The sequence below is a fragment of the Nothobranchius furzeri genome, chromosome 13 (assembly GCF_043380555.1).
Source record: "Nothobranchius furzeri strain GRZ-AD chromosome 13, NfurGRZ-RIMD1, whole genome shotgun sequence".
Taxonomy (NCBI): Eukaryota; Metazoa; Chordata; class Actinopteri; order Cyprinodontiformes; family Nothobranchiidae; genus Nothobranchius; species Nothobranchius furzeri.
This window is the reverse complement of record NC_091753.1, coordinates 53,857,334-53,883,529: the sequence shown is the minus strand read 5'-3', so window position 1 is coordinate 53,883,529 and position 26,196 is coordinate 53,857,334. Positions and strand designations below refer to the sequence as shown.

General features: G+C 44.6%; 1 protein-coding gene across 10 annotated transcripts in view; it reads right to left on the bottom strand.

The window, feature by feature from the left end:
* robo2 (roundabout, axon guidance receptor, homolog 2 (Drosophila)) overlaps nucleotides 1–26,196 on the bottom strand; it is a 422,481-nt gene that overhangs the window by 2,437 nt on the left and 393,848 nt on the right. For 3 of the 10 annotated variants that reach the window (XM_015951000.3, XM_054742449.2, XM_054742451.2), the window contains 9 exons: nucleotides 22,968–23,095; nucleotides 22,115–22,387; nucleotides 21,225–21,350; nucleotides 12,239–12,398; nucleotides 7,615–7,878; nucleotides 6,534–6,748; nucleotides 1,936–2,118; nucleotides 1,333–1,491; nucleotides 935–1,201 (listed from right to left, as the gene is read on the bottom strand). In XM_015951000.3, coding sequence (XP_015806486.1) covers nucleotides 935–1,201; nucleotides 1,333–1,491; nucleotides 1,936–2,118; nucleotides 6,534–6,748; nucleotides 7,615–7,878; nucleotides 12,239–12,398; nucleotides 21,225–21,350; nucleotides 22,115–22,387; nucleotides 22,968–23,095 — 1,775 coding nt within the window. The remainder of the gene's footprint in view (nucleotides 1–934; nucleotides 1,202–1,332; nucleotides 1,492–1,935; nucleotides 2,119–6,533; nucleotides 6,749–7,614; nucleotides 7,879–12,238; nucleotides 12,399–21,224; nucleotides 21,351–22,114; nucleotides 22,388–22,967; nucleotides 23,096–26,196) is intronic. The other 7 variants (XM_054742447.2, XM_054742450.2, XM_054742452.2 and 4 more) reach the window with 5 other exon arrangements.

Sequence of the window (26,196 nt, the reverse complement as noted above, 5' to 3'; positions counted from 1 at the left end):
AGACTGTGGCACCTGTCTTTGTCTCACAGTCTCTCAGGAAAACTGTCTGAGAAAGCCCTGGCACAAAGATGTCGGTTAGCACAGCATGGAGAGTGCTAACGATCACACGCAAGAACGCAGAAACACGCAGATGGGGGGTAGTGTGGCTGCTGGTTGTCTGAGGGAAAAAAAAGCTGAAGACATTAGAGTCCATATCAGTTGGTGAGGCCTCCTGCCTCATTTGGATCAGGACAGGCCGATACTGGCAACAGTAGCAGGGGCAATGGGAAAATTTAGGGAGGGCTGAGGGGGAAACCAGAGCAAGCGGCAGACGGTGCAATCTGTTCACGGCAGCCGAGTCTCGAAGCAGCATGAAAGCTCGATTCACAGGAACTCTGAGAGAAATGTGCCACCATCAAAGCCCAGAAGCAGCTCCACCTTTCTGTTGTTTACTTCCTTTAAAGGGGCATTATGGAAGTTTGACAGCCAAAACGTGTAGAAATAATACATTTCTTCTTCATACATTCTCCTGTAATGCCCTGGAACAATTTTTTTGGAACAATTTTTCAAGCAAGGGAAGGGAATGATCTGAGCATGCAGGAGGACTGACCCATCATAAACCTTTGTCGGCTGTGCCGAAGAGAAAGGTACAGAACCAAATTATTTAATTAATTAGCTGCGTGTTCTCCTGTCCTCTGGGCCACCCACACCCACACCCGCACACCCACACACACACACCCACACACACACACACGGGACTGTCTCAGCTGTTATTTTCGTTAAGGAGTGTGCACGTACAGCATGCGCGCCTCGTGCACGGGCCTAGTATTGAAGCTGCCGTTACGCTTTTGGCCTGAGGGGGCAATCGCGAGCATAAAAATTCAAAACTCTGTAAAGTCCCTTTAATACTAAGCCCGTTTCTAATGAGCTTTCAGCATTGAGGCATCATCCGTACCTGATTTGTGTCCCCAGTGTCCATCTTCTGCTCGTTCCACGGAGCCAAGCCTGTCTTGAGCCTGGCGATGATGTTCCAGTGAGGTCCTCATCTGCCTATCAACGGAGCTCCTCATGTCATCTGGCCCACACGAGGGTCCTGACAAAGGTGTGCGCTCCAGAGAAGAAGCTTTCTTATCAGTAGGTGGTGCCATGCTGCTAACACTGCGGGCCCCTTGGATACGGCCCTGCCCCTGCCAGGGAGGAGGCTCTGGGGGAGGAGGTAGGTCTGTGTCAAGCAAACTCGTTGTTAATCCCATGACTAGCTCACGTTACAGCTCTATACAATCTTTTAAGGTTTGCACTGGTAAAGGATTTCTAGGGGAAACGTCCTAAAAAGCTCTTTAGATTTTATCTCACCATCTGCACCAGCGTCTCTCCGGTGGGGTGTTGTGCCCTGACTTCGTGGTTTGCGTGTGGGCCTGGTGGCCCTCTGGTGGCCAAGACTGTGTGTGCCGACTGTGCTGCCGTCTGTTGAAAATGGACTGATGGGCCGGGGCCTGTGGGACAAGCCTTTACCTGCAGGAGGAACACAAGGCAGCTGGTTAATAAAGGCATGAAAGAGCCCACGCCCTCACGGCAGAGCCTAGACCACCATCAGAAAAGATAAAGGTTATCAGTCAAGATCTGTAAAAACCTCTGGAAGATAAAGGCTTCTATAAGCAGGAAAGAAAGCTTGAGAAGGAAAAAAATGAAAAATGCCACCCTGATGTTTTGCATTAACCCAAGAAAGCCAGATAAGAGCTAGCTAAGTTTACCTAAAGCGTAAGGAAATACCCAGAGAGTAGCCCTACAGAGCAGCCACCATGCACAACCCATGTGCAGTATCCAAGAGCAGTAAAAGGAACAGGAGCACGATGGGGGGAAAGTATCAGTGGGAATAATTAAAGCAGAGTGTAACAAATGATCTGCCCCGATAGACGGCCCGGTGCAGCGCTGGGTGTCGGGTCTCGGCACACCAACCTCTCTTGCTGAGGCTGGTACCCTCTAGACGGTAGCCTGCTTTGTCTGCAGCAGCCACCAGAGCCTGGGCAAAGCTGCAGTGGGTAAAGATGGAGCCATCGGAGGAACTCCCCAGACTGGACCTATGGCTGGAAAAATTATGTTCTTCCTCCGAGGCCGAGCCCCACCCATTCACCATGGACCCTGTGGGACGGTTTCAGCAAAGGTGTTGGTGAGAATCGGTGAGAAAATGTGGATTACTCTCTTTTCTTCTGCCACAGCCGAGTGTCCGTAACCTTCACAGCGATGTCGTCTTGAAAGTGAACACCTGTGGTGTGATTTCTATCTAGACAAAGATACTGAGTGATCTCAGACATTATTTAAAGCCCTAAATGACTCTGCATTTGCTGCAGGCCTCTTCTCTTCTTGTAGACTTCTGCTGAAAGTCACTCTGTTCTGGCCTGCCTCTTTCATCTTACAAGCACACAAGTTCAACACACACACACACACACACACCAACGCACGTGCACAAGTGAACACACACACACACACACACATGGAGGAATGCACACAGTAGAACAGCAGGACTGTCAATGACTGACTTTGCTCTTCTTTTGATGATGAACAATGAGAGCACCTGTGCGGAGCTACAGAACCACCTCAGGTGACATCTCGCAAAACGGTGCACGGAACGAAACACCTGGTGGTGTGCACAGTTTGCAATATTCAAATTTAAAAATGCACAGCTGTCACAGTTTAAAAATTTGTGGTAGTTTGAAGAAAAGACCGGTGCGCCAACATATATCACTTAGATGGAGCGCTGCGCTTCTCGACTTGCCTACGCCAGACCATAATCGAGTATCTGGGTGGAAAACACACACATAAGGAAGATGCTATATGACTCTTGGCCTATATGCTACTGTATTTCTTCGTGCTTTGATTTTTTTTGCTGCACATAAAAAAGCTGGGCCAGCACTCAGAATATAAAAAAATCAGTCTGCCAATAAAAATATGCCGCTTTGGCGAGCAAAAACACAGAACAGTCGGCTAATGTGACAGCTTTCAGTGGGACTGGTTTGGCAGACTTTGCTTAAGTGGAATGAACCCAAGTGCTCGACACACTCCATCCCTCCCTCACACACACACACACACACACACACACACACACACACACACACACACACACACACACACACACACACACACACACACACACACACACACACACACACACAATGAGGGATGTGACTGAGCAGACTGGCGTAACAGAGAAACTGGGAGGTGTGAGGCTAAAGGTGGTTCAGAAAACAAGAGAGGGACATTAGTTAGCAGGATGATTCATGAAATACAGAATGAGTGGAAGCATTCTGGACAGAATGGGACGTTCACAGTTAAAGGAACAAACTCGCACCAAAACTGAGAGCGTCCCTCACTCACACGGGGCGTCTCGTCAAAATAAACTGTAACACGTTTGAAATTGGGCAGAAAATGAAGGCCGTGGTTTATGTATGCTGGGAAATCCCCCTTAAAGATTTCCAACCTCCCCCGATGTGCGAGTCTGACAGAGACGGTTAAAACTCCACTGGATGGGGCTTCGGGGAATTGCACCCTCAACAGCAGAAGTTGCACCAGCTTTCCACTTCTCTGACGTTCAGTCAGATTAATGGAGACCTCTATGCGGGGTTGCAAAAGGTAGTGTGTCTACCGACACCACCCATTTACACGGCTCTAACTGAAATTCAAGGTACTCGCAGCCCCTTTATTTTCTTTGAATTTCTTTTTTTTAGGAGTTTTTCCTATAAGAAAGACGGCCAGAAAACTCCTGTGGGTCCAATCCTCCCACAAAGAATAGAGACGATAATGAAGTATTGGCAGTGCCAGCCAAAGCACTGAAGCTTCCAAGTCCTCCGGCTCAGCAGAGGAGGAAGACTGCCTCAGCAAATCACATCACAGAACGACTTTTCAGCTGCGCTAACCACCACTTTCTACAGAAGAACCTCTGGAGCATTTCTATTCCCTGGAACATCCATCCAATCAAGAATTTCAGTTGTTTTTTTCTTTTGAAATATAATCACTTTCTAGGTGTCCAAACCAAAGTGTTGCCGACTATTTGATCTTACTCGGAATAAGAGCAACGGACCAAGCCGTGAAGCCTCTCAGGGTCTCTGCACCAACGGTGAAATACCAGTAAACACTACATCACTGGGGGGCGGTAAAAGCCAGGCTGGGTCTGCTGCTGCCTCTAAAACTGATTTACACAGAAGGGAATCGTAATCTGCATGTCGTTAGGCGAGAAAACGACTCCTCTCTGATGAGCACCTGTCTCTACCTGCAGTCAAGAGATGCGACTCGGCTCCTCATAAACCCGGCGAGGCTTTATGGGAGAGTAATCGTCCACAACAGCCTCGCCGCTTTAACAACTCCACTTTACACGACCTATACAAAACCAAGTAATGCCGAGTAATACCTTTATCTCCCTGGCTTAAGAAAGAAATGTCTCTGCAATACCCACCACAACCCGAGGACTTACACTGATCAGTGTAAAGGTAGGCTGGATGAGCTCGCAGCATTGAATTACACTGAAAAAGCATGTGTGGACAATCTGCCTGTAAAAGAACACAAGTCCCCCGCGGAGAAAGCAACTATTTTCTGATGCATCAGCGAGGATGTTTGATTTACTGGCCTTTGGTGGAACATTGGAAACCGAGAACTGTTTCCACATTATTAAAGCAAAGACAAATCTATCAAGCTGCTCTTGACAGGATTCCTGCTCCCAACCCTCCCAGATAGTCTCAAAATGGTGGCCGCAATAAATCTCAGCACTTGTCCCTTTCTGTCCTCTCTTCCTGCGAACCCTGGAGCTGGGTCGGTGGTCAGATGACGAGGTGAAAAGCAGACTTGAGGAGGGGGTTAAAGGAATACTGCTGTCTCCTCAGAGGAGGTGAGGAGCTGGAGAAAAGTCGCCGCTTTAAATGTGTCTAAAAACATCGACAGGAAGTCAAAACCACCGCTCCATCATAGAAACGGTGTTTAAGGCAGCGGTGTTCCACCCTGGTCCTCGAGGGGCTCGGTCCCGCATGTTTTCAACGTCTCTGCTTCAAGCACGCCTGGTTTACATAGTTGAATAGCCTCCTCAGGAGGACATCAAGTGCTGCAGAAGCATGTTAATCAGTCATGAACTTAAGTCAGGTGTGTGGCAGTAGAGAAACACTAGTGTTTGAAAGGGCAACATGGAAAACACGTAGGACGGGGGGCGCTGAGGACCAGGGTTTAGAAACCCGGTTTTAGAGATTTGAGGATTTTGTCAGATAACTTGAGCGTTTCCTCCTGACACTGCTCTTGGGTTTTCCCGTTAAGCCGGGCGTACACTGTGCGACTTTTTCACTTTGTTGAGCCGATTTTCCACTCGTGCGAGAATCCACGAGGTCGGGGCGAGTTTTGCGCTGAGTGTCGTGTAGTGTACAGGGGGTTACGAGAGGCGATTAACACCATGTGACCAGCTACCGATCAGCAATCGTGAGCTCGCACGGACTTCTGGCTTATTTGAAATTTTGCTTGTCCCTCGTGAGGGTGTTGCGCTGTTGAAGCGGCACTGCGAGCGGCTGCGACCCAAAAAGTATCAGAACCGCTCACGGTGCATGCGCAATCCTGCATCAACACCGCTCGCCCGCTGTTTCCCTAATAACACACGTTGTTCGTTTTTGTTTCTACACGTTTTTTTACTCACAAATATTGTCAAGAAAGCGTGTTTGTCATGTTCATGTCAAATTAAACTGATCACAAAACACAGATTTACTTTCTTTATTTCGTTTTCCTCATCCAACCCCCATAAATCCCTGTGTCCTCCTGCAGCACTCCCGAAGGACAGCAGGCAAAACAAGACAAAAAAGTCTGACGTGTTGAGTAAAAACTGCTATTTTTAGCATATTTTTAGGGCCGACGTGTTGCTACCAGACGTGCAGTGTGAGCGCATGACTCGTGAGATCTGCCCTGCGAGGAAGTCGTACAGTTTGAGCTGAAGCTGAGTGCTACGAGTGAAAAAGTCGCACAGTGTCCGCCCGGCTTTAGTCTGTATGAGGACAGCAATCCAGAAGCCCGCTCCGTCGCTGTGGTGTAGCGCCCTTCAGACGTCCCCCCTCCCCAAGTAGAAGGCTATAAAAGTTTTCAGCAGGTTGTAAAAATTGAAATGGTGCCCCTGGTCTGGAATGGAATATGCTGCACATGAAATTTATTTCAAATCTCATTGGGAAGATACGGGTGGCGCTGCATCTGGAGTTGTGTGCCAGTTAAATTGCAGCCCTTCTTCCCCCAGCTTCTACCTCCTCGTCTTTCTCGTTTCCCTCTCACTATACTGTTTAAAATTCATGGACTTTCTTATCTCTATTTCAGATATGATAATTGTAATTCCCAACACTCTGCAACAAAGTGCTTAAAAACTTAACTTCATAAGCAAATTCATGTAAAAAAGATCACATAGGAGTGTGTAGAACATCCACCCGGTTACTGTGCATCAAGCTGCAACAACAGAGGCACTCGGGTGGGTTTTGCTTGATAAAAAGTGTCAGCAAAATCAAATATTCATAGGAGGTTTACATGAAATGACAACCAAACAGTCTTACCTGTCAAAGAGCTGTCCAGGTTGTCTATGCTAGACCCCGGTGTGTGCTCAATACCACGGGGATGCCTGGCTCCGTAGCCCTCATCCTCCTCCTCATCGTTGTCGTCGTCCTCTTCATCAGGCAGGTCAGTCTCCAGATCGGAAACCATTGTGCTTGACACGTAGCCCACCGGTGGAGCAGGAGCCAGAGGAGGGAGAGAGCCTCCCTGGATGTGCCTGGAGGGAAAACATGAAGACATTTTCTAAGAGGAGCCGGAACTAGAATGAAATGTTTTTAGGGCACAGAAAGAAGGTGAAGACAGGAATGCACGTGGGGAATCTGGAGATAATTTTCAGATTTTTGAGAGATGTGCCACGTTAACGGGTGACTTGTTCGACAAATCTAGTGATTCAAAATGTCGCCTTGCGTGCTAACACAATGACCTGCTAATTGCGTCTTGACGATGGCACAAAGGCATGCTCTCTGGGCCCGTCGACACATGGCTGTCACCTCTGCGGCGGCGTGCTCCGGCGACAGCCACATTTGTAAGAGCAGTGCGAGTCTTTGATGTGGTTTTCTTTGGGAATCGGTTGTAATTACCGGCCCTCTGGCGTTGTCAGAGATGCTCTCTAACCAACATAGTCATTACTGGGTAACATGACATCTCCTTCCTGACAAGGTGTCCCAGCCCCCCCTCCCCCTCCCCACACACACCTCCAACAACCCACTTCACTGTTATGAATGAACGCCGGTCCCTCGTTCGCTCTGCGTTGTTGACAGAATGAAGCATGGCCTTCATCTGACTTGCATGAGCACAACAACAATGGCATGCAGAATGTGTAGAGGGAGTAAACAACCACGAGTATGAAATTGTGTCTGTTAGAGTGAGCAAAATATAGTAGTTGCTTTAAGTGGGAGTGCGGGCCCATTAAAACGGAATGATTAATGGGTTTATCTCCACTGTGCACACAGTTGGCACCAGGAATTCTGTGGGACCAGAATAAATCCTGGCAACAATAAACAGGAGCTACAGTACACACGGTAAAACGAAACAGTATACCAACATAAACAGATAGAAAGATGGACAATTATCCAAATTTACCACGTCTGTTTAGCCATGTCCAGTTGGTACGCTCTGGTCAGCTCGTCCAGATGGGCCTGGAGCATTGGCTGCATCTCGTCCCGAGGAGAAGGAGTAAGGGTGGCTGTGGACTGCTGTCCAAATGATACGGCAGCTGGGGAGGAGGCAACCCCTCGGATGGGTGGGGTGGGGACTCTTTCCTCCTCTTCCTCCAGCTCATCCTCCATACCCTGGTGAAGGTATGTCTGCACAGGCATGGGTGGCCCCCAAGTGTCACTCTCGTACCTGAGGTAAAAGAGCAATATCACGGTATGCATCTGACGGTCATTGCTGCTCGGTCCTAAAGACACAACGTGTAGATTTTAACGTCAATCTCCGGAAATATCCATTAAAACGTTGAAAATGAATTAAATGCTGCCCAGTTGTCGAAAAATATTGGCGGCTTCATTACATATAACCATGAAAATGTCTTCTAAAAACATGGGAGCGGGTCCAAGTCTCTGGGCGACATCATATTAGACGCCATGTTGCTTCTGCGGAAGCCCGTGAGGACAAAATGCATTTACTGATTTGTAACAAACGGTTACAAAACTTTCACCACTCATAAAAGTTGTTGTTTAACATATTTACACATTTTGCCGGAGGTTGCGCTACCAGGTATTTTTGCCCAAATGGCCAATTATTCGCAAGGTCTTACTTGAACACAAAATACCACTTGCTTACAATGCTTTAGGTATGTACTGCCCACTATTGCCAGGGTAAATACACACGGTCACTTCAAAGGTGCGTTTTGTAAGAATGAAGAAAGAACAATATCCTGTGGTCAAATTTGGTTACTGCACCCAATTTTTAAAACACGAGAGACTTTCTCCTTCCTGTTCGTGAGTTTCATGACTTTTGCCATTTATGGTTTCTAGATGATGAATGAAGATGAGTCGTACTCTGTACGTTGATTAGTAGAAACATATACGTATTTCACTCTAATACTAAGTATTTGGTAATTAATGAAAGTAGCTTTAGACATTTTTAGAGCTGACTATTTCACCGTTAGCATTGTTAGCTCAAAGTAATCCTCTAGCCTTTTTTTTTACCTGATATTTGAGTAAAACAGAAAGATGCCGTGTCTTCTTGGGGGCACAAGAGATAACTGCTGGGTCGCTCTTGTTTACTGGCTTCAGTTCTTTAAACAACTCCGGAGCTTTTTTCTGGCCAATGTCAAATTATAAATGCTGGCGCTGAAACGTTAGCTCGGCGCAGACTCTGCAAAACTCGCAAACTCAGACTGTAAACAATGACTATGTCCCTCTTTAGCTTTTTTGAAAGGACAAAAACGGACACGCCCCAGACTGCTGAGAAACAAATCTGTTTTGGTGTAACCTTCCTTCCAACGCGATTGAGACGTCAAACTGTTTGGTGACTTTTTTCCACTGTAGAATTCTTACATATTGCTCCTTTTAGTATTAGATTTTCCTTTCTACAATAATCAGTCCAAACATGTTGGTATTGATTTGGAACACTCTGTTCTGGGCTGCGCGACCTTGTCTAACTTCAGTAAAGATTTGTTATACGGCAGCCCCGCCAGGCCTCACTTCCTCATAGCTGTGCTTATACATGCTGAAATAATACCACCCATAAAGAAAATGTTCATTAAAGAAATTTGTCGGTGCACACTCCATAGGACATAACTGTTTTAATCTGCTGCCATTAACAGCAGCCTGAGATTTACAGAGCAGAGGACTCTTCATTTGCCAGATTGCCTATTAAAGCAGATGACTCTCCCAGACTGGAAATGGAGGTGAGAGGACGTAACACCGATACCCCCCCCCCCCACCCACCCACCAACGAGAGGGACGCTCAGAATCACTTAGATGAGCTGCTGTTAGTATAGACTTAAAGTGTATGAGCTTCTATTAGATCCACTTCACTAATTGAAATATTGAAAAGCATCAGGTGACAAGAGGAGTTTTCTTCATCGCTTCTGCACATTTGATCTTTATGGCAAGGAAATAAACCATCTGTGCCTAATCGTATAAGCTATAAGAGACTGTATTTTCTATTTAGTTTTTCAGGGAGACAGCCCAAAACAAAAATAGAAATGGCAAGGATTTTGATGTGCACCTATACGAGGCTGCCTGTGGAACACACACTTCTCTGCAGCAGCACAGCAATTAGCTATAGGGAAGGAAAAGCGGAGACTGTTATTTTTTTTTACAGAAATGTATCGTGCATGTTCCAGCTAATAAGAAACAAGATCTGAGATTTACTGCTGAGACACTCAGAAGAGGAACTGCACACACTGAGAGCTCAGTTTCTGTCCCTGGAAGGTGCAGTCAGGTGGCATTATGGTTGTTATGAGAAGGAGACGTTAGATTATTTTACAAAATTAGCACAGACAGCGAGTGAAGGACTAAACTGGATGCAGCTGAAGTTGTTAAACCCCAAGAACTGCAACCCTTCCATGTGGAAGTTCTTACATGAGGCCAGACAAGGAAGAAACTTCATTTTTGAAATGAACTTACTAGCTCAGTGTTTGGATCAAATTGTTTAAAGATAGTTTTTTTAAACTTTAAACTAGTTTTAACATTGATCTCAGTGATTGTTGAGTTAGAAACTTGACACCATTCTGTAGCCCTCTTACCAAGCGGTGTGGAGCGGGTAGGTGTCCAAGGGTAACGCTTTAAGGCTGTTAGCTGTAATGCTAGCAGCTACATTTTTCAGTTCACCAATCGTCAATAAAAAGCACAAGAAGAAGAAAAATGAGAAGCTGTTTCTGTTGGCTTCATGGCGGAGCCTAAAAGTAAGAGAGTAATGTCTTTGGAGGTGAAGCAAAGAGCTAAAACCAGAGTGAACATCGGCACGGCCTACGGTAGTTTGAGGGATATAAAGGAGGCTACAAAATCACAGACTGATGGTGACCTGGCTTTGTTGTGAGTGGACTTGTAAGTAATAATATATTTGTCCAACAGTGTGGATCTTTTTTACTTTGTGGTTTATTTTAGTATTAGTTGGCTAATGTTAGTGTTAGCTTGTTGCTAGCGCTAGCTACAGCAGGCTGCTGCAGGGTTATTTATGACCATTGTAATTCCACTTTCAACCAGTAGGGCAGAGGAGCAGGAAAATGCTCTGTATTATTAAAATTAACATCTGTTTAATTCATGAAATATCTTTTATTTTAAATTATGAACTGGATTTAGTGAGAAAATTCAGAAAAAAAAGGATTTGGGTTTGTAACGGAATGAGATGATTGTTTTCCACCTAAAAGTCATTTCCCCCTCTCCTCAGCAAGAACTAATCTACATGAGATGTTGCTCAAGGTCATGCATTTGCTTCTAAACTGCTTCTTTCCAGCCCAAGAGAAGAATGAAGACAAAGGACTCTTTCTATTTAATAAATCAAAGAACTCTATTTTTAATAAAGCTAATCAAACAAAGTGTTTGTCAATAATAAAATGTGAACCAATTTGTGAAATGAAAATATTATTTACTTTATTATAATCCTATAGAATATAATAAGTAATATGACTTTAAATGTTTCCACTAGAGACTGATCACACGTAGCGTTAAGACATGACACATTGCTTTTACTGATCCAATCAGAATCTGCCAGATCTGACGGAGGCGTGGTTTTGGTGGTGCTTGGTAAATCCGTCATCTTTTCATTTGACCATAAACCAAAACATCTGAAGTATAAAACTATGCCCACGTCATCTTTAACCCCAGCTCAAAGCGTTCTAGAGAAGTGTCGGAGTGGCCAATCCGTAACTTTCCTCTTCAGCCAAAAGAACCAACGACAAGCTGGATAAAATCTGTTGCATTTTACCAACCAAGCAACGGTTCCTTTCAGAATAAAAGTTTAACTCATTGACCCTGCAGGTCCATCTGATGCTGTCAACCAACTGTCGCTTTTTACCTGGAGACAATCCAAAGACTAGTCTGCCGTATTGCTGACGCTGTTTCATCGGCTCCGGTACCGAAAGAGAGGTTCAAGGACCTGGTAGTCTGGATCTGTACGGAGGTCTCATTCTACGGGTATGTATGGAGTGAAAAGATGGCGTCTTATGTGTTTATGAATCTCCGAATCAAAGCTTAGCGCGAAGACATCACCTTCACTCCCATCAGAACTAATCGTTTCGCCGGATTTGCTGGTTCTGAACAACATTCCACACTATACCATTCTGCGTCTCATTCACCTTAGTTACACCATACATTTAGTGTTAAAGTTAGTCTAGTTTTAATTTGTTTAGTAATAAATCGTTAAACTTTTAAAACTTGACTCTCTCTTCTGTTGTCTCTAAATTAATACGAAGTGTTGCATAATCCCTGCAATAAAAAGTTCCAATCTTCTGGTTAAAAGTACCCAAAGATCCACAAGATTGATTTCATATTTATTATGGAATTTCATGTCTTATGGTTCATTAAATAGATGTGAAATTAAACCTTTACAGGTTAAACCATGGTAAATTCCATATTTGATGCACTTACAACTTGAAGTTTCTGTTGTTCTTCTAGCTTTATCTAGCTTTATTAGTCCCAAGATTCAATATTTTATCAATAAATCCCAGTTAAGTTTGTATAGCATAAAGATATATCGTGTACCAAGCTACAAAAGAAACTCGTGTCTGTGTTGTGGACATCAGCAGACATACCCTCCTCCTTCGTGGTGCTCGTTGGGATAAAGGTCCATCTCAGTACCAGGCAGCGGGTGAACAGGAGGAGGGGGAAGGGGAACATTGGCCCAGCTGGACCCATTAGCTTTAGTGGGTTTAGAGCCAGCCTTGGTTTTTTTCTTCTTTCCTCCCTTTCCGCCTACAAAAAGGAGATCATTCATTTAACAAAAAAACACAATCACTGAAAATTAGATTTAATCAGAAAGTCAATTAAAATCTAATATACAAGTGGGATAGCATTGCAAATAACTGTAGCTGCTTTTGGCATGTGATAAATGTGCATTCTGGAGAAACTCAATTTGGAGCAAACATGCTGCTTAGATTACAAATCCATTTGCACTCACTTCCAGCATTCCACCGGAAAGTCATACACAATTTCAAGCACAAGATTTCAATGGGCTCTTGCCTGTCACAGCTTGCATAGAAAATCTCAAGGTTGCCTGATGAAAAGCATGCTTGCATTGATTGATTGGCTGAAAAGCCTCAAATCTCCATAGAAACAGAGGGGAACGACGGTTAATGCGACTGAGGAAGACCTTTGAGCTCCACCCATCCCTCAGTGTCCCCTTTAACACCGGGCTTTGGGTTCCACAATGAAATATCTCACTTCACAGCATCATTATAATGAATGGCTTGTGTAGTGTCAGTATGTCCCTAATGGAATTCACTGAGTCTATTACTACTTTCATTTCTTTTATTACACCGGAGAGCCGCTAACCCCATCTATTTCTACTCATAACCCTCCAACACCAAATTCTCCTCTGTCACATCCATCTTTATAAATCTGCCAGCCGGGTCAATACTAAGTTTTATACGATTTGGTCACTGTGGTAGAAACACTTTTATTTTCTTTAGAAGACATTTGACTTCAATCTTGAATCTTGTTTCAGGTGGAGGTACACAGTAAAAAAAAAAAAAAAGTTCCCAAAGACTGAAGTTCACTTGCAGAATATTTACTCTCATCAGCATCAGGTTATCTAATAATTGTAATTTTTCCTTAAGGATTTTTGGTTGTAGTTGTAATTCAGTATTCCCCCCCCCTGAAAATAGAAACTATTACCTCTAAAGGGCTAATATTAATGTAAACTAAAAAGAATAATAAAAATATTGATAAAAAACAGACCTTAGCTGCTTATTTTTGATTTATATCAATAACATTATGGTAACAATTAGGAAATACATCACATAGTGACTTATTTTTAAATTGCTATTTTTGTCAAATATAATTTCCCAAGCTCTGGGAAATTTCGGGGTGGGGGGTGGGGGGGGGGGGTCGTTGGAGAAGGCGTTGGAATGCATCCCCTAGGGGGCCTTTTGGGGGTACTTCATGAGTATGGGGTACCAGGCCCTCTGATACAGGCTGTTAGGTCCCTGTATGAACGGTGCCTGAGCTTGGTCCATTCCTGGTGAGTTGGACTCCGCCAAAGCTGCCCTTTGTCACCGATTCTGTTCATAACATTTATGGACAGGGTTTCTAGGCACAGCCAAGGTGTGGAGGGCATCTCTTTTGGTGGCCTGAGGATCATGTCTCTGCTTTTTGCAGATGATGTGGTCCTGTTGGCTTCATCAGAACGTGATCTCCAACTCTCATTGGAGCGGTTTGCAGCTGAGTGTGAAGCAGCTGGGATGAGAACCAGATCCTCTAAATCCAAGACCATGGTCTTGAGTCTGAAAAGGCTAGAATGCCTTTTCCGGGTCAGGGATGAGGTCGTGCCCCAAGTGGAGGAGTTTAGGTATCTCGGGGTATTGTTCACGAGCGAGGGAAAGATGGAGCGTGAGATCGACAGGAGGATTGGTGCTGCGTCTGCAGTGATGCGGGTGTTACACCGGTCTGGTCTCGAGCTTTGGGTAGTGACCGAAAGAATTAGATCGCGGATACAAGCGGCCAAGATGAGTTTTCTCCACAGAGTTTCTGAGCTCTCCCTTAGAGATGGAGTGAGATGCTCGGTCATCCGGGAGGAGCTCATAATAGATCTGCTGCTCCTCCACGTAGAGAGGGGCCAGTTGAGGCGGCTCGGGAATCTGGTCTGCCTCCTGGACACCTCCCTAGTGGGGTTTTCCGGGGACGTCCAACTGGGAGGAGACCCAAGGGAAGACCCAGGACACTCTGGAGGGACCATGTCTCTCAGGTGGCCTGGGAACGCTTTGGGATTCCACTGGAGGAGCTGGGGGAGAAGGAAGTCTGGGCCTCTTGGCTTAGGCTGCTGCCCCTGACTCCGGATAAGTGGCTGAAAATGGATGGATGGATGGGAAGTAAAGGGGAAAATATGATGTCCTTTCAGCCATTGTGTCTCCATACAAAGTCGTCCCTTACAGAACTTTAAAACATCAGCGTACCGTGACCGTAGCTTTGGTCGGACAAAGTGCGCCATAATTTATTCTGCCATCATATTTCTTCTGTACCGAGCCATTTCTGAGCACGTACACCCAGGCAGGCGCTCGATTTGTCCCTGAAATGGTGCTTTCAGGCTGGCTCAAGTGAATTTTAATAGTTTATTTCTGTCCTTAATAGTTTATTAAGGCTTAATAATGCACTAATGTTAATGAAGGGACCCGTATAGTGACGTGTTACCAAATTTTCAAATATATATTTGAACAAATGGAGATTAGAATAAAGAATACAGAATTTTTGGAGCCACCCCATGTCGATGTGAAAATGAAAGATTTTCAGAATGATGTTGCTGTTGATGCTGATCATTAACCGTGTGCCTTTTATCCTGATCTTGCCTTCATTAATTTTTTTTTGTGGTGAAATTGATAAAAACAGAAAGGAAATAGTAAACAAAACTTTGGGGGAGAACCTTTTACCATCTGTATTGTCATCTGTCACAGTGGAGCCATTTCCACTGTCCAGACTCGTGACAGGCCCTACGTTTTTGTTTGATGCGTCGGTCAGCTTAAGGACACGGTATCCATATTGAGTAACCAACACAATTTAGCAGTTAGTGTAAAACAAATTCATGTTTTTCTTTCTGAAACATGAAACAAATTTCCCCTTTGAAGAAACTGTGGAGATGTATTTTCCAATATTTGCACATGCTGTATGAATTCTTGGAAGAAAGAGTTGCCTTCAGAAACAACTTCAGGCTGGCGCCACCAGCTACACTAAACCAGATTTGGAAATATCTGCTGAGCATATTTGTAACTGTCAAATGTTGGCTTCGCCTTTCCTGCCAAAGGCCTGAAAAATACATCTTGTGGAATGAAACATCATGAAATCTGATGTAATTTGATCAAAGAACTTCACCCAAGCACAGTCACAAGTCCATCACTGTCATCAAAAGCAGCTAACAGTTACAGCGAGCTTCATTCATATTGATTTTTTTCATGAGAGCTAAACAGCAGAGAAATACCAAACGGTGTCCTGGCTGGACTAGGGTCCAAGAACATCTGTTTTTACCTATTTCTGTAAAAACTTTTTGGTCATTTTTTCTCTTTCTTTCAGTAAAAGTTAAAGAAAATAATTTTAAAAAGCCTGGTGGTACGCGTGGATAGAGGTTGGTGTCAGAATAAGATTAATAAAGAAAGGAAGTAATAAGAGAAACAACTGTAAGCCCAAGGCAGAAGGCACCATGGTGTAAGTATAGTCTGAAAGTAATTGGGTTTTCTAATCGCGCCTCTGGGCCATGCTTGACTTTTGCTGGTAAATGGTGAGCCGACGTGATTGTTCAATCATCCCCAGTCCCTCTACACAGGACCAGCCATCAATATTGTAAATGAGCCTCTTCTGGGAACGGATGGTCTGGCACCAGAACGACAACAGCTCAACCCAAATATGAAGTATAGACGAGCTGTGGCTAGAAGCTACACAACTATTACATGCTCGTGTCCTTTTATGTAACTGTGATTCGTCTTCAAAAAAGAGCTGATGCTAAACATAGACTCGGCTTCTGGTATTTTTAATCGAGGTTTGGGCGCTCCCAGCCTATAACTTCGGGCCTGAACTGCTTCGAGTTCGTTTTGTTTTCGTTGTTCGCCTCCGTACTGAAGGGAGAAGCCACAGAGCAGACTCTCTAAGAAAAAGCTACACGGACAGATCAGATTTTTGAGATGGAAATAAGTCATATGCACTGGAAAAAAGGGTCGGCCAAAAAAGGAGATTTCGTGTAGTTTAATGACGCAAATTTTCTTTAATTTTTTTGCATGAAGTCAAAGAAAAAGTAAAAAAAAAATTTGTTTATGTCAATTTTACTTGTGTTAAGAATTTTGATTTTATAAAGTTTAGTTACATCTTACATAGAAATTGTATTTATGTATTTGATGACTACTGTGGCCAAGAATCTTGGTTTTATTGCACCATGGACATGAATACATAAGCTGTTTTTACAGGACCATAGCGCTTGCAAAACGGGATTTGCCGTGGCTCCCTGGGGAGGATGAAGGTCGTTTATAAGATCAGACCGTGGCGGTAATGTGGCGCAATCGTGGCAATTTTATAAAAGATTAGGTGATGGCGGCATAAAGGGGGTATGGGGGCGGTCTCTGCACTGCTGCAGACTTCCGTTTATCTTGGACATAACTTGCTTTTTATTGCGATTGAAGCTGTGATCGTTACATTTTTTTTAACAAGCAGCTCCTAAAGGTGTCTGTCCCCATCAGTCCCTGTGCAGACTCTGGCGATCTGAGCTTCAGCTCTAACAGAGAGGCTCGTGGAGCGCTGCGGCGCTCCAGTGTGCCATCTCAGCTGATTTTGTTCAAAAAGCAAACCTTATTGCCTGTGTTTACTTTCATTTTCAATAAATTTGCCAGCCGGAGCTCAGCAATAGCTCCCCACGTCATCATATAACAGACCATTACCACAATATTACTACTAGGCGAGGCGGAACGAATGCCGCAAAATTCGCGCAAACGCCATGCCGCGTTTATAGACATACCATTGCGGTAATATTATGCCGATTTGCCGGCATCGTGCGTCTTATAAAAGAGGCTGTGTAGACTACCCACTGGACAACACGTCACTGCCATATTGGGTGGGTCCCTCACGCTCCAACCCAACTGAAGTCGACGCAGAGTGAGCAACTACACCCATTTTTGTACAGCCTACGCTTGCAACAACCGGAGTAATATTGAAAACAGAACATGTGGGATTACTATTGACTTTTCTTTTCCTTACTCTGTTTTTTCATCTTTCTCTACTCTACTCTTTTACTCTTCATTGATACGACCCAACAATCGGAGGGGAGTTCTTGAGTGACATGCGGCGGCCCGTGCACTGCCAGTGAATCCCTAATCCAAACTGTTTCGGTCAATGGACTGATTCAGGGGGATCTCACTGAGTTACATCTACTCTATCTACTCTACCTGTTAGGATTTTATGTTATATATTTATATTATAACTATCATGCCATATGTGTGATTTTGTGAGAAAGCATAATAAAATGTGTTTTTTAGTTTGGTAAGCATCTTCCTCAGTAGAAATAAATGCACTGGGGCAGATGGAGACCCATCCAAGATGGTGGTCCGCTGCTCCGCCAGCTCCAATAGGCAGCCCCACCCCATGGGTTGTCTGGTTTATACGACGTATGTGGTGTTTCCGTCTTTTTTCTTCTTCAGCCTAAATGGCACACGGGGGGTTTTGCTGCCTACGTACGGTTTACTGGAGCTGCTTGTTTTAGGGTTACACTCACTACATTTGATTTTTGTTTAACCATTTTGATAACTAACAGTTGGAATTTCATAAGTTTTAGTTAGATTTTATATAAAACGTTTAGCTGGTGTTTACTGGGGCCAAGAATATATTTTTTAGAGTGTGTGTTTGCATTTATCTAAAGGTTACAAGTTACACAACGAGGTGGGATGCAGCATGTATGAGATGCGCTGAAGCACAAGGTCACATGAAAACGAAGGTCTGGGTGAGCGTGTGGAGGAGCAGGAAGTCTTCAGGGTCTCGGACTGCTACAGAAAACACCAGATACCTCTTCCTCCCTACACTAAGAAATGTTTTAATGAGCAGCCTCATGTCCCCAGCGGAGATCCGTGCTGTCATGAAAGCTGCTCTATTTCTGTTCCTTTTCATCCTCCTCTCCTCCTTCAGACCTGGCATTCATTATTCCCTCCATCTCCTTAGAGGGCGAGCAAAGCACTTTAACTTTACACTCCCCCACTCCTTCACACGCTGACTTTTTACTTTGGTAGAACTCGGCATCAAAGCTAGCTTGGGCTAATTCAGATTCCTTTTGCTGCTGTGAGCCACAGCACATGGTTTATAACACAAGTTCATTAATTTGGTTGGGTTGCATCGTGTTACAACACGACTTAAACACGTTTAAGAAGAGGGTGTCCAAACCAGAGGATTTTTACAGCACTTTTATAAAATGATATAAATCTATCTGTAACTTTTGGGAGGTAAAAACAGCTATTTGACTTAATCAAAAACACCTTGTTTTTGTCATAAATATTGCAACACCATGTCATTACAGGAGACATAACATACTTTTAAGTTATTCCTTTTTGCACCTAAATCCTTCAGTTGGGGTCTAAATACAGTGGAATTGCAGTTCTTTGGTCTGATTTCCTCAGTATTGTTGCTCTACAGACCCCCATCTACTAGCCTAGTGAACCAGTCCAAATTCTTGCTTTGCAAAGTTTGGTCTAGGAATGCTCCACTGGAACCTCTGCAGCCCCCAACAGAATTCTGGCTGGCCAATCACAGCTCTCTAGAGGGGTTTCAAACACATAAAGAGCTGTGATTGGTCCATAATAGTGGGCCAATCAAAGTGCTCTATCTGCTGAGTGAACAAATCACAGAACTTTATCTGCTCTGTGGGCCAATCAGGGCACTCTATATGCCTGGTGGGTGGGATGATGCAACAGAGTGAAACAAGATGGCGACAGCTCGTTTGAAACTGCTTTTACATCAATTTGACTATTAGAACTTAGGCTTCATCAGAATCAGGAGCAGATAGATGTATTTAAGTGCTTTTTTAAAGAAAAAATTATGTGTTTTCTCCTTCTTCAACTGCGGACCGCCTCATTTACCGATAGCTGTTGCGGTGAGTATGTCACATTCATTGTCCAGTAGCATGCGGAGATCATTTGAAAGACAACGGTAGAACCCGCCCCACAACCGAGAGCCGTCAGTGGAGCGTTGTCAGACTAAATAATACGTTTATTTAGTCTGGCTTGCCAGGCTACTCATCCACCCCTGTTCTGGGGAGAGTCTTGAGAATGAGCCGTTTTTGGGTACTGTCTCTTTAAATCTGGAGAAGGAGCTATAAACTCCGCCCCCCTCCACAGTGCAGACCTGTACTCTCCTCCCCCAGTCGGGCTTTGTAGTTCTACAGAGAAATCTTTATTTAGCGTAGCAGAAACGTTATATTAGCATTTTTAAAACGTGGGGAGAGTTGTTCATCAAGCTGTTTCAAGGCTGCTAACTCTCTCATGCATTTGTCTGTAGTCACACACACACACACACACACACACACACACACACACACACACACACACACACACACACACACACACACACACACACACTACTTTTTTCTTCTGCTTTTTATTAGCAGTAGTGTCATCAGCCTCTGGGTTTTAAAAACCGCCACACCACCCTTCCTTAAAACAAGGAACAGTTCTGAGCTGTGCGTGGCTAAAATAACCAGACATTCTGCAATTTTCCAATAGGACTACAAAAAATCTTAGCGAGAAGAAAAAATGGCAGATTGGCTCTGTGTTTTGCCAGAGGGCCATGACCATATTTGGTAGTTATCGTGACGACATAAATTTCTGATGCATTAGATAATTTGAAAAACTGAACGGGTGGACAAATATGCCCAAAACTTAATTGTTAAATATCTAAATAGCAACTCCAGTGAATAATATAAGCCTTTTTAGCTCACTTAGACACTTAAAATGTGAAACACATTGTGTTAATGGACAAAAAAGTGGGGTTCTCATGTTATGTCCCCTCTAATGAACTCGTTAGTTGTTTAGCAAATGGGTGCCAAAGTATGTCATTCAGCAGGTCATTGGGGGTTTACAGCAAAGCTGAGCTTGATAAAACCTAAGATAAAACATTAGGATTTCATGTTTTCAGCTTGAGAGTTGCTCACATAAAATTGGGTTTTATACATATTTTTCTGTACCTTTCCTGTTCATAAATAATAATAAGAGATAATAATAATAATGAAAGTCAATTTTTGAAAAATTCCAAACATCAGAGACTAATTTTACATTTGGAGATTGAGCGTATGTTTTTTGTTTCCCTTCCTTCTATGTCAGGGCCTATCCACAGCGCTGCAGTAACCTGCACACCTTTACGGCACGAGCCCTTTTCCAGTCCACCGTGTGGCAGAGCCCTGAATCAGACGCCAGTTAAGGCAGCGACTGCTAACGACAAAAGAGGAGAGTGGAAGGGAGGCAGGCTGAGGGCTTCCTTGGTGCCCTATAAATGACATTGTAACTCTCCCAACATGGGTTTTAGTGTAGTCGTCCACCATTAGGGGACGCGGGAGGAAAAGGGAGGCATGTCTGCCACTTTACCCAGCCAAGCATCTCTAATGGTGTCTCGGGAACTAGTCCACTCTGTCTGAAAGACTCCCTCTGCCCCTGCTCCTGTCTGCTCACTCACACAGCGAGAGACGATGACCCGCCACGGTGGCAGAAACCCAGCCTGAGCTCCTCTAGCCACATTCAGACTCGACTGCGTTAGAATTCCTCTATGCTCCGACAGGCTGCCAGCTGTTATCATATATCACAACATTGAAACACACAACAGAAACAAACACAACCACTCAGAAGTGGGAAACAAGTGAGGACATGTAGAACAATCAGCTGGACGCAAGGGGACAGCTGAGGGAACTTCATCGGTGGGGGTGGGGGGGGGGGGTGTTGATGAAAATGTCTTCCATGTCAGGTCTGCACATGCAAATAACAGATCAATAAAGCAATTAAGACATCAGTCAATCATAAAGCTGGGTTGGGGAGCAGCGTGTCCCACACTGCTTTAATCTCCGCCGCGTGAACCAACCTGAGAGGCTGCCGCTTCGCTCTGAGCTGTTGTGAGAGCTGGTGGTGCTGAAATCTTGTGATTGGTTGTGCGGGAGTCTATTAGACAATCCGTCGGCCAATCGGTAGTCGGGAATGAAAAGGAGGGCTACAGTGGGGGTTAAAGGGCAAAAATCACAGTGGCGTCAGGTGATTGGCAGTTAGCACAAGCACATGCAAACATGCAGTTAGAGCATTGAGCAAGCGGGATAAATCAAGCGACGTAGACTCAGCGAAACGCGCCTGACCTCACATTTCAGTCACTTCCTGATGTGTGAGCAGCAGGAAATGCACGCTAGACTCACCGGCTTTGATGTAAAGTTGAAAAACATTTTTGTAATCTGGACTTTTTCGTTCGTTCAAGTTAATAAAGATTTAACTACATTTCTGAGAAAACGCTGGACAAAATGAAAAAGCTGAGATCATAGGCTGCAAAGCAGGAAGATGCTAAATCCCACTTCCTGTTTCAAATCTAAGGTGAGTAAATTTATTATTGGAAGGAAAAGAATTTATTGGCGATTCGTCATAAACTACAGGAGGAAAACGCCATTAAAACTCTGAACGGAGGGGATTAAGGGCTTATCTACGCTATCATTCATGGAAGTTTATCCAACCTTGAACTGAAACCCAAATGAGAAATTCTGGCAAAAATAAAAAAACTCAGGAACCCCCTCCCTCCCCCCTGAGGTCAGAAAGGCTTCCCAGATGATTCGTGGAAACGTTCCGGAACCAAACGGCCGTTTTCTTATAAAAACTTTCAATCACCGACAAAAAAACAAAGCTTTGAGGAGGTTGATGGTAAAAAGGTTTAGCTAAATCTACACCGGGCTGCTGACCCCTTCACTCCCGACACGCCTCCACGGAGTGACTTACTGTTGTTGCAGGAGTTTTTGTCGGGCAGAGAATAGCCCAGGTTGGCCATTTCCTGCTTAGCCTGCAGCGAGGCCTTCCACTGGGCATCGGGCAGGTCCACGGCCAGCTCGTGGATGCTGCTGGAGTGGAGAATTTGAGTGGTGGCATACGGAGTGGCTTGGGAGGTTTGACCAGGACTGCTGTAGTTGGCTTTGGTAGTAAAGTCTATGCTGCTGTAGATGGCTCCATCGGAGAGCATGGTGCCCGTCTTATCCCCTTGTCCAACGGGAAGATCTGTGGGGAAAACCAAGGGAATTTAATCCTTCTTGCTCTCGTTTTCAAGGTACCTTCTGTTTCAAATTAAAATACTGCATTAATGTGCGTGTGTGTGTGTGCGTGTGTGTGTGTGCTAACAGAAGGGAGGAGATGGAAAGAGCAACCAGGCTCTCCTAGCGCTTGGTTTGCATGCCCACTGAAGGGGAGATGATGTAGAGCCGCGGCGGAAGTGTCCACATCTGCGGCAGTCAAGCTGCGTCTGTCCTTCACGACTGGCTGCTCAAGACCATCCTTTCAAACCCCCCCCCCCCGCCGCCTGTCTCTCTCCTCACACCTGAAGTATCTGAAGTATCGGCAATGACACCACGCTGGACTATCTGCCATCACTCAACCTGGCGACAGCAAAGTCCCCTGCCGTTAATGCTCACGCCGCCTTCTGACGTGATGTATAAACACGTCCACAGACATGAAATATGCTCGTATGCACGTGTTTTATATGCATACGCGGACAGAGAAGAACAAAAATAAAGCTTTGGTTGAAAAAAGACAAGTTTTTAGCTTTTCTCCTCGAGCAAACCTGGGCCATCGGGGCACTTACCTCCTCGAGCAAAGTTACTGAGGTCGTTCGGTCCCCCGGAGTTGCTGTTGACAGGCAGGCTGGTGGCTGGCCAAGAGTCTGCTAACCAGGGGTAGCCTGGGTCACTGGCGTTGAGCAGGCCCGGCCTGCTGAACGCAAAGAGAAATATGGAAATAAACAGAAAACTGTTGTTTGAACCACATCAGGTCTGGATTTTCACTCAACTTTCAAACAAAGAAAATGAAACATGTGAGTGTAATCAAACATGGTACACAGTAATGTGTGTGTGTGTGTGTGTGAGTGTGTGTGTGAGCTATGCTTACAAAAAAGCTCCAGAACTGAATTAAACACACAGATACATCCTCTCCTTTTTACAAAGGTGAAATTCCTTTAGGCCAAAGCAGCTCACACACACACACACACACACACACACACACACACACACACACACACACACACATCCCCCCCCCCCAAACATACACCCCCCCTTCTGCCCCCCCCCCTCTCTCTCTCTCACATCCACTCAGTTATTCTACTCAGTTATTCATGCAAGAGCAAACTGTGGAGACACCAATGCATGATTTTTGCCTTCCACATGAAATTTCTTATTCGTTAGCGTCTTTTACATTTGCGCTGCATTTTCTTATTTACACCTTGTGGTGATGTCCAGACGGGTTAAGTCTTTATCTGACTGGGGGGTGGGATGCCTGAACACAGGAGAGGGAGGTTCCACTTAACAGGTGTTGTGTCCCTCATGAGGGGAAGGAAACCATAAAGGCAGCCATCAACATTTTAACCTGCCATGGGTGACTGCTGGGAGGTCATTAGGGACATGTTTCCGTACAATAACGTCTGAGGCTGGTTGCCATGGACGACGCAGATGGGGTTAAATGGGAATGCATCCAAATGCCTTCATGGGTTTGTTTAAAAACACAGCACTTGCCAGTAAAATGGACTGAAATGCAAACATAATTAAGTATTTGTTTGCCTCAGTAGACCAAAGATGAACCAAGGCTATCCGAGCAAATAAAAGTCTCTCACATAAAATATTTAAAGTATTTTTTCCTGCTATCTATTAGCCGTGCTGTGTGGAGCGTGTTACTGGGAAGTGCGCTCTGAGAAGCTGAGCAGCCCGGTACGCTAGCAGGCTGCTGCTCTGATGGGGCTGATTGTCTGAGCTCCATCGTGGTGATGCGTTGGCTCTGAGGGTCCAGGACAGAGTCAAGCCCCGAGGACAAGGGCAGGTAATGGGTGTGCTGCAGTCACTCTCTGCCTCAGCCACCGCTTCTAATGAGAAAAGCTGCTCCACCAAAGGAGGAGTCCAAATGAACTGCAGTGCTGGAGAGCTAAGAGCCCTCGCTGTGGTTCCTGAATGCCAAAGCAGGCCCTCGGGGGAGACAAGTCATCCAAATTGATGGTTGTGCATCAGACACGTGCACATTTATAGAGCAATACATCTCTCCCTGTACCTCTACCTCTGTTTCTGGCTGACATGTTGCACCACCGCCATCATTCTTTCTTACCATGCCATATTTTTCTGACCCTATTTTCCTTTATTTTCCCTCTGAACAGCTCCACCCAGTTTTTTTTTCTTCTTTGTTTTCGCTCTCATCTCTTAACATCTGTCACACAGAGAGCTGCAAAAACACTTTTCTCAATCACTCCAGCACGGTACCAAGCTGAAAAACAAAAACAAATTAAAGAGCAAGTCACTCCAAATCAACATTTTTTTGCTGATAAACTATATAAACGAGTGTCTGATCGTGCTGTAGGCAAGTGTAGTGAATAACTCGGCATTTTAGTTCATCTTAGTTCAAGTTTAAATATTCTGCCTAAAACTGTCAGCGATGCACCGTCGTCAGGTAAAAACTCAGCACTGCATTTGAATTTAAATCTGCTATCGCTATTGGCTAAGAGGTACACTATGATGTTAGATGGTACATTATGATGTCACAATGTCGTGAGTGTGTGTATTTGTTAGTGGCTCCGCCCTCTCGGTCCGCTAGGCAACAGCATTTGTTGCATTTTTCAAACAGCAAGTGGGAGTGGAGTAAGAATCTGGTAGGGGGTGACTTGCTCTTTAAAGAACTAAACAAACACACATGACTGAACAAACTACCGTTTTCCGACCAAAACTGCAATTTCAGAAAACGCGACCATGTGACCCTGGATCTAGTGACAACATTTTTACGCATCCTGGGATTTTCTCGGGTTTTAAAAGTGTCACGGCAGAAGCAGTGAGTGCCTTTAGAGGTGGGGGGATGCGGTGCATTTCGGGGAGACAGAGAGGTCGATTCTCCCACTTCCTGAAAGGCATTTACCGTAGTAAAGCTACGTGGAGTAGAACGGACAACCTCTCTTCTTGTAAAACTGTTTGAATTATTCTGATTGCACAAACATTTGCAGAGGTACGGTAAATCAAAGAACGCTTGCAAAATTTGCCAGCGTTTGGTGTTGTGGTGGAGGAAAGAACACCGAGGAAGTCTGCCTTGGTAAAACAATACAGGGAAAACTCTGCATGCATGTTTGTTAATAAATGCAGAATGAGAAAACTATTTATGCCTTTAGTTTTTATTGTTGCATTTTTACAGTAAAGGCTTTCAAAAGTCACATTTACTCATAGTTCAACACATTTGCAACGGTCTCTAGTAGAAATGAATGCCTTGTAAGTCGTACTCTAGGATAAAAGCTCAGGCGTGCCTGTTTGAGACTGTAAAGTACAGCTGAAGGAGAGGGTGGAAGAAGACGACAGGATTTGGAGTCTTATTTCCTGATACTTGGACAACTCTCCTCTGATTGGCTAACAGCAACACGACTCTACCACTGACTCAGTATGCTCTGCAACGTTGATGTTTTATCTCCACAAATAACACAAGCCCGAAGGAGTTCTGCTGTGTGGTGGAGTTGCTAATGGTAACAGTTAGCTTCTACTAGCTGAGATGTTCTGTGCTGTTTCCTGGACGCTAAAGCAACAACAGCCTTCCCCGTCGTGAGCCAAGATGGGCGAGTCCACGAATGTTAAGTGACAGTGTGACGTAGATCTGTCAGGCTTTTCTAATCCTAGAGTTACACTTCTCTTTTCTATCAGAAGCTAAAAGTGTAGGAGACTATTTTCATGTTTACCCTGCATATGAAACTGGTAATTTTCAAAAATAATAGCATTTTCTGTCACGTCTGTGTAATGTGATGGAGGTGCTATTCCACCGAAGCTTATTTAGCCTCTCCACACAGATGCCTCTGACACAGAACT